This window comes from Lissotriton helveticus, chromosome 5_1, assembly GCF_964261635.1.
Source record: "Lissotriton helveticus chromosome 5_1, aLisHel1.1, whole genome shotgun sequence".
NCBI classification, from domain to species: Eukaryota; Metazoa; Chordata; class Amphibia; order Caudata; family Salamandridae; genus Lissotriton; species Lissotriton helveticus.
Window position 1 is genome coordinate 1,229,736,351 of NC_136065.1, and position 13,545 is coordinate 1,229,749,895.

Sequence of the window (13,545 nt, forward strand, 5' to 3'; positions counted from 1 at the left end):
AGGCAGGAGGGCAGCAGGCAGCAAGTCAGCACAGCAAGGCAGTAGTTACTTCAGAGTAGCAGTCCAGCAGAGTGTCAGTCCTTTAGCAGCATAGCAGTTCTTCTTCCTTGCAGAGTATCCACAGTTCCAGAAGTGTACTCAATAGGTGGTATCTGAGGTCACCAATCTATACTATGTTGCCCTGGTTCTGAAAGGTAAGAGAAGCTTCTAGACAGTGTCTTTGACGTTCAAGGAACTTCCTATCTCCCCGACTCTAGCTGGCTTCAGTAACAATGGAAAGTTGTTTAGGCCCTTTGTATGAAGGCAGGCAGGCAGGCTACAGGTACAAAAGTGCTAAGAGCCAAAAAATGCCAACTTTTTTAAAGTGTAATTTTCAAAATTGTAATGAAAAACCAGAGTTTGCCATAAGATGGGGTTTGAAATTGTGACTCTAAAGACACCAAACATGAACTGGCTATCTCTTCCCATTCGGAAGGTACACTTATAAAATGTCATTGGGTAGTAAGTTGAAGTGCAGGTGTTACATCGAGTGGGTGTTCGGGTCTGTGGTGGTTATGCATTTGATGGTATCAATGTGGATGATGGCAAGATCTCCACCAGGTTTGAAGTGGTGGTCTGGTGTGCAATTTTGTATCATGCTGGGATGGCCAGCTCAGGAGCTGAGTCAGCGTTCAACTAGGTTTCTGTTAGGAGGTCAGGTGAGCTGTTCAGTAGAACCCAGATTTCAATGCCATGGTTTTTGAGTGAGGGAATGTTTAGTTTCATGCATGTGAAGGTGTGCTGAGGGACAGGTTTGGTGCTGGGTGGGATGCGGTTTGGAGCGGGTGATGTAGAAGTCTGAGTGAGGGTGTGTGTGGAGCCTAGTTCCTGCAACAGAAGTGACAGTGGGGTCAAAAAAATGTCCTACAGTTCTGTGTGCTGCAGAGCGGCAGCAATGAATGGAGTTGCATCCATAGTTGAGCACATGGAGGGCTGCTGAGCAGTAGTGGCAGTTGGTGATCTGACTGGGGGTCATAGCACTGGGCACGGTTCAGGTGCAGGCAGGCAGGCACACATGACCAGGTCCTGGGAGGGGGAGGACTGCAGGGAGTGGTCGGCTGGACTAGAGAAGAGGCATGGGCGGAAGACGTGGGAAGAAGCAGGAGAGCAGATAAAGAGCGGTGACAGGAGGAGGAAGCGCACTAGTGAGGATTAGGAACAGAGGTAGGAGCAAAAGAGAGTGAAAAAAGAGGCAAAAGAGAGTGAAAAAGAGAGTGAAAAAAGAGGCAAAGTATAAGAAACAAAGTGAAAGCAAAGAGGTAACAGCAAGGCAAAAGATTAAAGAATGAGATAATGGAAAGAAAGGAAAGAAATGAGGCCAAAGTAAGGTAAACGATCGAAGAGTGTGAAATGTGCAGGGTGAAGGAAGTAAGTGGGAGAAAAAGGAGTCAAGCAGAGGCAAAGAAAGCACAAGTGAGTGTGGGAGCAAAAGAGAAGAGAGCAAGAATGCAATGGAGGCAGAGGGATCAAGGTCGGGTCCGAAAGGGCTTACGACTAGCACCAGAAGAAGTAGGAACAGCAAACTAGGGCACTTAATAAACCAGGGGAGCAGGACCAAGAGGACTAATGGATGAGAATTAGGTTGAGGTGAATGAAAGGTCCAGGACTAGGAGCTTGTGACACAGAAGAACCAGGATACAAAGGAATAGGTGCAGGAGTACATGGGAATGACAACCAGCAACTACAGGGCCAGAAAGTTCTAAGGCTAGAATGAACCGGAGCTCAAAGGACATCAGAACTAGGAAGAAATAGGAAGATCTGTGGAGGTGCGGGACAAGTTATTGCAGAATCATGAGGGCAAGGAGTAGGAGGACTATGGCCAGGAGGATCATGACCAGGTTAAAGAAGACTGTGAAGATCAGCACCTAGCGGGCAATGGTCAATTGTACCAGGAAACGAGGTTAAACAGGCCAGGGGCTAGGAAGACCAAGCAAACAGGGCTAAGGGCACCCAGAAACCACAGCATGGAGGACTAGATAAACTAAAAGGCTCAGGACCAGAAGGACCAGAAACAGGGCTTAGTGGGTCATGCATATTATGACCTAGGGTACCAGGGTTCGGATTATCAGGTGTGGCACAACAATCATTACAGGTAGCAGGACCAGGGTGAGGAGGATTAGATGTAAGAATGCCACCCAGAATCTTGAAGACCAAGAGAACAGGACAGTGGTGGCTAGGAGGACTAGGGCAAACATGAAAGGGTTCAGGAAGAGCCAAACAAGGAATAACTCGGTCAAGAGGGACAGGATCAAGAGCCTCAGTAGCAGTAGGGCTAAGAGGACAAGTAACAGATCTAGGAGGACCAGGACTACCCAAACCAGGAGGCACAGGACATGAGAGGCCAGATGAACCAGAACATGTGGTACCAGGGCTAAGAGTACTAGAAAGTAACCGAGCCAGATGGGTCAAAAAGGAACCAAGTAGGGCTAGGATGGACAATGCAAGGTTTATTATATCAAGCGCAATAGGCCAAGAAGGGCCAGAACGACCAGGATCAAGGTTAGGATCCTGGTCCATGAGAACTAGGCCAAAATAAACCAAACAATAAGGACCAGGACCAAAAGGATCAGGCCCAATGGACACATCATCTCAATAAGGACAAGGACTATGAAAAACAAGAACAACCAGAGCAAAGAGGAGCATCAGTTAGTGTAGCAGCAGGAAGATCAGGATCAGATTTAGGAAGACTAGGAAGATTAGGAGAATGAGGCTTATGGCCAATTGAGCCAAAGGATCAGAATAAGCAAGACAGATGAGGGGGCAGTACCAAGGTTACCAGAGGACCAGAGCCAAGAGGACCAGGACCAGAGTAAAGATAATTTAAAGGATCTGCACTAAAAGAACCAGGAAGAGGCCCACTAGTGCATGGAGGAACCATAAGCATAGGACCATGGTCCATAGTACCACGTGGAGCAGAAAGAACAGCACCTGTTGCTAGCAGGACCAGTTTTAGGAAGATCAGGAGAAACAGAACAGCCAGAGCCAGAAAGACTAAAGGGTCTGAGCCTGGCTATCCAGGAGGATCAGGACTAAAATGACGAGGCTCAGAAGGATCCAGACAAAGAGAACCAGGACCAAGAGGGCCCAAACCATTTGGTGCAGTGGCAGATTGACTACGAGGACAAGGCAAGAGGACCAGTGTGCTCCAAATCGGGAAGACAACATCTACGAGGGCAAGGCCTAAGGGGATTAGGACAAATGTGGCCAGGTAGACCGAGGGGATCAGCAGGACCAGCGAGTGAGGTACTAGGAATCGGACGAGCACGGTGAGAAGGATCAGAATGATAAGATCAAGGGGACAAGGGCCAGGAGGATCAGAAAGGAAGAGGTAGAGCTAGGAGAAGGGGGTCTGGAAGGATCAGAATGGCCAGGAGGACCAGAATCAATAGGATTAGGCATACAAATACCAAAGCAGGTAGCAACAGAAACAAACAGAAACAAAATGATCAAGTCAAGTAGCACATAACCAGGAAGAGAACACATACTGTGAGGACCAGGAATAGGAAGATCTGTGCTAAGAAAATCCGACTGAAAGTGAGGAAGACTAGGAGAACAGGAATGGAGAATCAGAATGAGATGGAAAGGCAACCAGAACCAACAGGACAACATCTAAGAGGGCACAGAGGTGCAGGATTATCAGGACTTGGTATAGCAGTTGAAGGAGGTAAAGGAGGATCAAGACAAAGAGGGACTGGGACAGGAGCCAGGACGACCAAGATGAGTGGCTAAGCACAGGATGACCTGAAGAAAGAGAAGCAGGACTAAGTGGACAAGTTAATGCAGAATCAGAATAACAAGGAACAGGAGGACCAGGGCCAAGAGTATCATGACAAGTTGGAGGAGGATCAGGGGAACTATTCAGGGCAGGAACAAGACTAGTGACCAGATTGGGGAGTATTTGGTGGACTAGAGGGATCAGAATAAACAGGATCAGGAAGCAGGCTGTGAGGACCAGAGGGGTCACAGTCAAGGGTACGAGGACCTGAAGTAACAATTGGAGCATGGGGCACACAGAAAGTGTCAACTCTGGACCAAGGCAGTGTGAATTAGGGTGTAGATGGATAACCTGAGCCACAGGGTCTAGTGAGACCAGACCAGGACCAAAACGAACAGGCCAAGCCCAAGAAGACCTAATAAGGAGGACCAGGAATGGCAGGCGCAGTACTAGGTGGACCACAGAAACCGGGACCGGTGCAAGGAGAATCAGGATAACCGAAACCAGGAAGACTAGGAGTGCAAGATCTAGTAGAACCTAGATGCCAGGGTTAGATGGAGAAGGGTGCGGCAGACATGCAGGATCAGGGTGAGGGTCAATAGTACCAGGATCAGGAAGTCTAGAAAGGCTACTACAAGGAATGGCCAGAGCAAGGCCAAGAAGACAAGGGTCAGCAAGGATTAGAACCAAGAGTGCCAGATTTAGGAAACCAATATGAGGGGGACCAGAACTAGTTGGACCAGAACCACAATGGGGATCAGGAGGAGCAAATCAACCCAGTATAGAACAAATTGGAACAGAACCAAGAGAAGGACCTGCACCGGAAGGCACAGAAAGTCCTGGAGCAGAATAAAAAGCGGACCAAGAACATGAGGTCACATATGTGATTCTATGCCACATGTACTAGAATATCCCTTTTGTAAATGGTTCTTATGCATGCTTCTTATGCTGTCAACCCCCGGACACTTTCATCTTTTTCAGCCCACATATAGAGCTGGAAAATCATAGCATATAAAGGAAATATAAAGACAGCTGCGATACTACTGGGAACCAATGCCAACAGTTATAGCTTCAGCACCAATCGAGTGGTCTGTGAAACCCAAAGGGCTAAATGAGGAGTGGTGGAGCTACAGATGTGGCAGATGTGTTAGGAAGGTTAGTAAAGAGGCAATGAGTGTCAAGACCATTGAAATAGTTTCTGTGACTCCCAGACCTTTGAGTTGACATTCCATGTGTGTGCATATGCGGTCGATACTAACCAAGTGAGTAGTAGTAAGACTGTGAGTTGTGAAAGGCTAAGTGCTTCGACCAGTGGGATGCATTTTGCATGCTACAGAGTGGATTCAGCTTCCCTAGACAGCGGAAATGTTTTGACTGCATCCCTGGGACTGGAGACCCAGACATTGAAGTGAGGAAGGATGGATGGAAGGCTACCTACAGCCATTGTGTGAGGTCTATATTAAAAAAGGGGGGCTGATTAGATTTTCTTGAGTAACAACATGATTCTCTTGTTAAAGGGGTCAAAGTTGTTAATCGGGGCAGTCCCTTTAGTATGTGCCTGATGGCATCTCCGGAAGGCTAAAGACAGCCAGGTGCTGAGATATCACACTTCATTGTGTCCTTGTTTTGGATGCTCCTGCTTCAAGTCAGCACTATTGCTACTGTTGTGAGAGGCACCACCTAGCACAGAAGCTGTGTCTGAACTAAACCAGAAAATAAAATTTTTATTACAATCACCCTAAGTCATTTCTGAAACCTCAACAGTGGATCCACATTCCCTGTCTGGAAAAAAGTATAAAAGTAGAACTGCAAAATGATCAATCTGTAGGTCGCAAGCATAGAGGTAACAAAATGTCTCTGTTTATTCATTATCCTATTTCTTAAAATATGTGTAATGAAGTCAATTAGTAAAAAATCTCTCTGAGTGTTTTTTCTTCTGTGTCTTTGATGCCTATACATCTTTCACAGATTTACTGAGACTACTCATTCATATTCCAAAGATATTCAGTTCAATTAATTATAGTCCTTTTCCTTTACTCATGGCTCCTTGATGGATTACTTCCTTGGCTGGCATGACAGAGTGGGTGTCGTCAGAGGACGGACTTTACAACGCCAACCCTATTTAGTTTAAAGCCTCGGATTAAGGAGCAGAACAAAATAATGACCCCCCAACACCCTGCTAAAAAACTCTAGGTTGTGGGGGACATTGGAGTTTTTGTGTTTAAAAGAAACTCCAGCTTTGGGAGTTTGTGTTTAAAAGGCAATACAATTGTTGAAAAATGTGCCTACCAGCCATCTTTTCAGACAGCATTTCCTGTCAAACTTTTCCCGCATAGGCAGGACCCTTCATGACATCAGTTCCTTCCAATGTAGAGAGTTGTCCACAGGGCCATTGGACGGCTCCAAATTGGCTGGCCTATACCTCTAGGAATGGCAGAGGTACTGGCCTCTGCCATCATTGCGAATTTAGCTTGGTCCCCCAAACTTTAAATCAGACCCATACTTTTTCTTCCTTCCATCAGGAGATTATAAGGATGCCTCTCAATTATACTGTGGCGGTGACTACTAAAGGTGGTGTATGCCATTTTTTCTATTTTTCGTAAGATTTTTCTAAAAATCAGGTGGCACCATTTTACTGGGATACAACATGTCTAGTTCTGGCCTTTGTGCTTACAAATCATTGTTTTCAGATGTTTTAGTGTGATTTAAATTGAACTGAACCAAAGTAATGATTACAAAATGCACAAATTTGTACCATAAAAATAGGTGTTCTGATAACACAAAGCCTTTTGGTAATCTTATATCTGGTCCTGGTACATTGCCATGGCTTTGTGAGGAAGAGCGAGTAGATAGTTGTAGAACAGCAAACAGTTTCAATTAGTCTTGCAAAGGTTCTAATCCTCTTTGACATGAGTCAGGTCTGCAGGTAAAGGTAAAGGAGTAGGAGCATGTGTGAAGCACGAGGCAGTTCCATAAAGAGCCTCTCACATAGCTGTGTCTTGGCCCATGGTGCAATTGAGTAACATTCTGTGCCATGTCTGTAAAGTAACTTGGAAAAAGTCAAACTGTAGTGTAACTATGTAGACTTTCAGCAAAATTATGCAGAAATATGCAAGGAGGCTAAACAAGCATTTAACTCTATTTTCGGAGCACACCCTTGCATCCACAATAGACATAGGCTTTTTGCACCAAGTAAATATCACTAAAAGCAACAGGACAGAACAGCAGCAGTCACTCTCCCTCACTAAAATCATTGATCCTGTGACCTGCAAAAGGGCTTTTGCCCAGAATTAACCTCATTTACATGAGCAGGCATATTGACATGATTTTCAGTAAATTGCATTGCAAGTGCAATGGAGAATTACTCCAGCATAAATTAAAATTGCGCACAGTCCGATCTATAAATTAGTGCTTGCATCTGAGCCACTTTTAGCACTAAGGGTGTCATGTCAGAAAATCACAGGATTTGTGACCTGAAAAGTGATTATCATCATGTACAAAACCCTGTTTGATGACGTGGAAACTTCTTTCGACTAGTAAATGGACTTTTGCAATGGGGTCCAATTTGCAAATAGGAGTGTTCATAAAAGGGGTTTTCTCCCTCTCCTATCCAATTCAGAAAGGAATTTATTGCTAGTTTGACTGCAATTGCTGTAGTAAACCATTAACAAGCTGGCGACCCAGAGTTGGGTGGTGCAATGGGGATGGGCTCCCCTTAGGACCACTTTCCCTTTGGGAATGATGATCGCAGCCTGAGGCAGGAGAAATGTTCTAAAACTGTTACCTTTTTTTTAAACCATCACTGGTTCCTTTAAAGAACACGGACTGCTTTGAAAAAAAATCAATTTTGGAAGGCAGTCATAAGGATAATGGTGTGCCACCATCTCTGTGATTAGAGCCAATCACAGAGGGTAGAAAATTGGCACTTGACTAAGGAATAATATTGAGGCAGGTCGATCTGCAATTCCCTAAGATTCAGTATTTTGTGAACCGGACTGAACATTATTATGTCGGTTTGCAAAATACTCTCGCATTGCTGTATCTACTCCCATGGTGATATCTAGTAGCATTCTGTGCCATGTCTGTAAAATAACTTGGAAATAGTCAATCATTTGGTACCTTTAGACCTCTAAGTAGCGGGAAGCATAACTTGTGTAATCTGCAAAAGTATGTTCATTTTTTGCAACCACTTTTTGAAAATGAATTAATGATACATGAGAACCCTAACTTTCATAAAGAGATGGATGCGAAGGGTATATAATTCTTGATTGCAGCTGGGTAAATAGTAAAGTTCCTTTTCTATATGCATGGCTACTGGTCAAGTTGTGCATACTGTCTACTGTTTAGCTAGCTATCAGAAAAATAATGACATTTCTTTTCAAGTTATATGCAAGGCCGCCAGCAATTCAGTACATCATTTTTGCTATTTAGCCATTTGCGGGAAAAATATTGAATTTTTTTGCTTCCTGCAAGCTACTGGTCAAATAATTTCTATCATGTACTCATCAGCCACATGAATAATTAAGCGGTTTGCATGTTGCTGGACTAATTGTACATGTCTGCTGTTTTGACAGAAGTTGGCTAATGAGTGAAGTTTTTTTGTGTGCTTGACTGCTGCGAATATATACATAACTTCAGCTATTTAGCCAATGGCAAAGGCAAATCGTGAAGTTACCTTGTTATTTGCATGGCTGCTGGTCAAACTGTGCAAAATGTCTACCATTTAGCCAGCGACTGGGTAAATAGTGAAGTTCCAGGTAATAGTGATGTTTTTCTGCTGTTTGCATGGCTGCTAGCCAAACAGTGCAGAATCTCTATTATGTAGCTTGAAGTCAGGTAAATCGTGAACATTCTGTGCAAATTTTAAGGCCACTGGCCAATTAGTAAATCATTTCTACCAATTGACCAGTGGCAAAGTAAATAGCCGAGAAAAATCCCTATTTACCAAGCAGCTGGATAATTGGCCTCTACTGTGAGTAAATGTGATTAAAAAAATTCAAACAAATAAATACATAAGCTTAGTAGAATGCATGGTTTGGCCCGTTTAGAATGGACATTTAGAGAGTTGTTACAGAATATGGCCGGTTCTGCCTATAAAGTCATGAACCACCTGAGCGATGAATGTTTAATTGGAATATGATTTTAATAAATGGTCTCCTGCATCTCATAAGGTCTTTGTTTGCATTCACAGGTGATACAACGAGCACTCCGCTAATGATGTCTGTGTCTGGTAGGTCTGATTTTTGTAACTTTCTTCCAGTCAGTGCTTTAATTATTCTCACTCTTGTGAGTAGTTGTACATGCAGTGGACAACAACATGCAGTTAGGTAACCAATAGCCTTGACATTTCTATATCACCTTTGGTTCTCTCTTGATTCTGCTAACCTCTGATATTCTCATTTCCCACAAAGCTTCTGCATTCTGTAAAACGAGCTTTGTGAAATCCTTCCTATGTAGGATTGCACCATTGACCTGAAATGCTAACAAAACCATCTTAATGGAGATGTTAACATTAGGTCAATTAACAAAGAACATATTTCATATGAGACTTTTTTTACCAGAGAACTAAGACCAATGAATATGAATCAACTGGTGCAAAAATAGTCCTGTTGTACAGAGGAGATGATGGCTAGAGTGTTATATTGCAAGTCATGTTTTTCACTTGAAAGAATTGTTTTATCCTAGACCTTGTCCAACTTCACTGGAATCGAAGTGAAGTTCAGCTGGGAATAAAGTAGAATGGATTTTCTGATACAGGTATCTCCAGTCTGTGCCAGGAAATTATGAGATGCCAGGCAGGACCCCCCAGCGTTATGGGTAGGAGTAAGTGGGCACAACAGTAGACAGATGAACAACTGCAGCTTGAGATATGGTGTGGGACACTAAAGGGACAGGCATGGGCCAGCTGTAAGTCACACAAAGGGTCAACAATGCATACTACTAATCTTTGTAAGATTATTCCCATGTACCATTGCCATGCAGGTCAACGAATTGAAGTCCTTGACTGCAATTCTATTCAATTCAGAAAAATGCATTTAGCGCATGGACGTTCATGTCATGAATGATGTAATATGTGACATCATCAGCAGTGCATTGCGGGGCGTAAGTTATAGTTAGCTCAACTAATTATAACGTCCGAAATTCTCTGGTTTTGTACGAATGAAATGTCCAACTAACTATAACGTCCCTGAAACCTGTGGTTTTTTCAGTGAATTTCAAAAGCTTTTTTAATGCTCATTTCTAACTATAACGTCCCTGAAACCTATGGTTTTTCAGTGAATTTCAAAGGTTTTTTAAATGCTAATTTCTTACTATATCCTCCCTGAAACCTGTGGTTGTTTCAGTGAATTTCAAAGGATTTTTAAATGCTAATTTCTAACTATGACCTCCATGAAACCAATGTTTTTTTCAGTAAATTTCAAAGTTTTTTTAAATGCGAATTACTAACAATAACGTCCCTTAAACCTGTTTTTTTCAATGACTTTCAAAGGTTTTTTAAATGCTAATTTCTAAGTATAATGTCCCCCAAAAACGTTTTCTTAGTTTTCTATTTCTTATAAAAAGAGAGTAATATCTTCTATTTTCTAACATGTAAATAGAGATTTTTATTTATTTATTTTTTATAAAAAAAGTGGATTCGCGTACCGATTGTGTACCTGTCTCGGTGGGTGAGTGATTTCAAGCCTCCATATTGGTTAAGTCGTGTAGGATGCGTGTTGGGTAAGTGATGGGTGCACGAATTGTGGCCCCGCGTAACATCATGTACGTAGTTCTGGGGGTCGCACCCTGTGCACGAATCCATCACCAATCTAGAAGTTTCATAAGTTTACGTATATAACTTTATTATATATAGTATACCAAGACATTATTTAAGACAACTGTAAATAGCATATATTTGTAACTGGAATAAAGATATATTATTATTAAATATATTTTCCGGATCGCGCTGGGTGCCTGTCAGTTGCGCGACGGATTCACGAATCTTGACCTTGTGTAAGGTCATGTACGTATTTCCGGGGAGCGGTCACACCGGCAGCGCGAATTTATTGCAAATCTTTAAGTGTGAAAAGTATATATATATATATATATTCACTGAAAAAACCATAGGTTATAGACCATATATAGTTAGGAATTAGCATTTACAAAACCTTCAAAATTCACTGAAAAAACCATAGGTTATAGACCATATATAGTTAGGAATTAGCATTTAAAAAACCTTATTTTACTCACACAAAACCATTGAAATTCCATATATAGTTAGTTGCACTAACTATATATCGCGCACCCGCAATCCACTGCTGATCATGTCACATATTACATCATTCATGACATGGTCAGTGACATCACTGATGACATCACTGATGACATCTCAAATGACATCACTGATGAGATCACTGATGACGTCATCCAGTGACTGTATAATTCTGTAAAGTTAAAATATGTCTTACATATTGAAGAATGAATGGATGTATAAGTGTCTTGATGAAGGATTTAGTAGGGGCATGGCTGACTGTATGAGTGACTGATTAAATGTGTCTCACTGAGTGCATGGGTTAGTGACTAAACTGTCTTAATTTGTGCATCATTATGTCTGTTGTTCTGTAAACTGCTGCATGTGTTGATCATTAGCTATATGATTAACTGTATGGGTTATTGATTGGTTGCCCAAGCATTTGTATGGGAGACTGAGTGTGTGTGTGGGTGGCTGGGAGGTGTATGACTCTCTGCATAGATGTGTGAGCAGTTGATTGACTGGATGTTTGGGTTCAAAAGTGCATGTGGAAACAGCTGTATGGGCGGTTGACTGTGTGCATGAGTGTATTGGTGAGTGAATGGATATCTCAGTGCTACATGTCAAAGTAAGTACATATGTAAAACACAGTACATGTGAGAGTTACCATATATAAATAACTGTGCATAAGAGCCAGTGAATGTGTGAGTGGCTGTATGGATCATTGTGAACTTGTATCCAGGATTGTATAAGTGAGTAAATATATTTTAGTATATGTTTGAATAAGTAAGGTGTGTATAACTGTATAGTTGAGGAAATGGAGGTGTGATTGATTCTTTGCATGACTGACTAAGTGTCTGAGTAACTCCATGGATGAGTGACAGTCTATGAGTGTCTGTTTACACTGAGTGTATCTAAGGTTATATTAGAGTCTGAAGAGGTTTATCGTATTATCACATGAATGATGTCATCAGTGATGTGATCAGTAATGTCAAATGCGATGTCATCAGTGATGTCATCAGTGATGTCATTTGAGATGTCATCAGTGATGTCATCAGTGATGTCATTTGAGATGTCATCAGTGATGTCATCAGTGATGTAATTTGAGATGTCATCAGTGATGTCATCAGTGATGTCACTGACCATGTCATGAATGATGGAATATGTGACATGATCAGCAGTGGATTGCGGGTGCGCGATATATAGTTAGTGCAACTAACTATATATGGAATTTCAATGGTTTTGTGTGAGTAAAATAAGGTTTTTTAAATGCTAATTCCTAACTATATATGGTCTATTACCTATGGTTTTTTCAGTGAATTTTCAAGGTTTTGTAAATGCTAATTCCTAACTATATATGGTCTATAACCTATGGTTTTTTCAGTGAATTTTCAAGGTTTTGTAAATGCTAATTCCTAACTATATATGGTCCATAACCTATGGTTTTTTCTGTGAATTTCATTGGTTTTTTAACAGCTAATATCTGTAGCTGTAAAATGTATTCTTCTTTAAATCCAAAAATATATTTTATATGTTTATGAATAATTTTTTTTTAAAATATTTTTTTTTCTTCGTTCCCGCTTCGCAAATCGGGAAGCTTCCCGTTAGCTGACCTTGATGCCGCGAAATAGACCGCGAGCCGGTAAACGTTTCTTTACCGCAAGTGCCGCGTTACAAAACAACATCGTGACGCCTCCCGTCCGCATGACGTTTCACGTTGTCGCGTGATACGTCATATGACGTACTACGTTAGCGAACTGGTACGCGAAGCGAGTCGCAAAGCGCAGGTTTCTGGAAGCAAACCGGGAGGCCCTGCAAAGCGCTTAACGTAAACACAGCAAGTCATGTGACTTGGTAATAACACTTTTCATTGGTTCATTTCACTTTTGGTTTCCTAATGATGTAAGACTAGGTCATATAATCTAAAATGAACACTTTTGATTGGTTGAGAACTCTTGTTTTTCCCAAATGATGAAAATCCCTCCTTCTTTCCTCACTCTGACTTTCATCATTGTGAGAGAAAGACCCTTTGTGATCACTGAGCAATGGCTTCTTTAGTAGCTTCAGCTGGTGCTTCCCCACCACCTCCACCACATCCAAGGAAGAGTGGACCACCTGCTCAAGTTATAATTCAACAAGAAGAAGAAGAAGAGGAACAGGAGGACGAGCACGAAGAGAGGCAGTTTTTGCCTGAGCAGCCCAGGACGTCTCACCGGAAAGAAAACTTCATTTGGCAATTTTTTAAAATTCCCAAAGGTCAGAAAAAAGTAAATGCAAGATACGTAACTTGCCTTATATGTCAAGATAGACTGTCCAGAGGGACCGACAAAAAATACAGTTTCGGAAACTACACAATGCATCGCCATATGACTAGGTGGCATCCTAACAACTACAGTGCTGCACAGTTTCGGAACGACCTAGATAATCTCCCTATTATGGCCAGAAGATCTGTTGTACCGGAAGTAACGGGACCAGAGGGCAGGGAGATGGTGCCAAATATACAAATGAGATTTGGTGATGTAAAACACATCTGCGTATTTTGCGATGGATTCATTTCCTA

The 13,545-nt window shown here is 42.1% G+C and overlaps 1 protein-coding gene across 22 annotated transcripts in view; it reads left to right on the forward strand.

Moving 5' to 3' along the window:
- Positions 1 to 13,545, forward strand: part of LOC144755239 (scavenger receptor cysteine-rich domain-containing protein DMBT1-like) — a 593,569-nt gene that overhangs the window by 266,940 nt on the left and 313,084 nt on the right. For all 22 annotated transcript variants that reach the window (XM_078643959.1, XM_078643958.1, XM_078643963.1 and 19 more), the window contains one exon: positions 8,946 to 8,984. In XM_078643959.1, the coding sequence (XP_078500085.1) occupies positions 8,946 to 8,984 (39 nt within the window). The remainder of the gene's footprint in view (positions 1 to 8,945; positions 8,985 to 13,545) is intronic.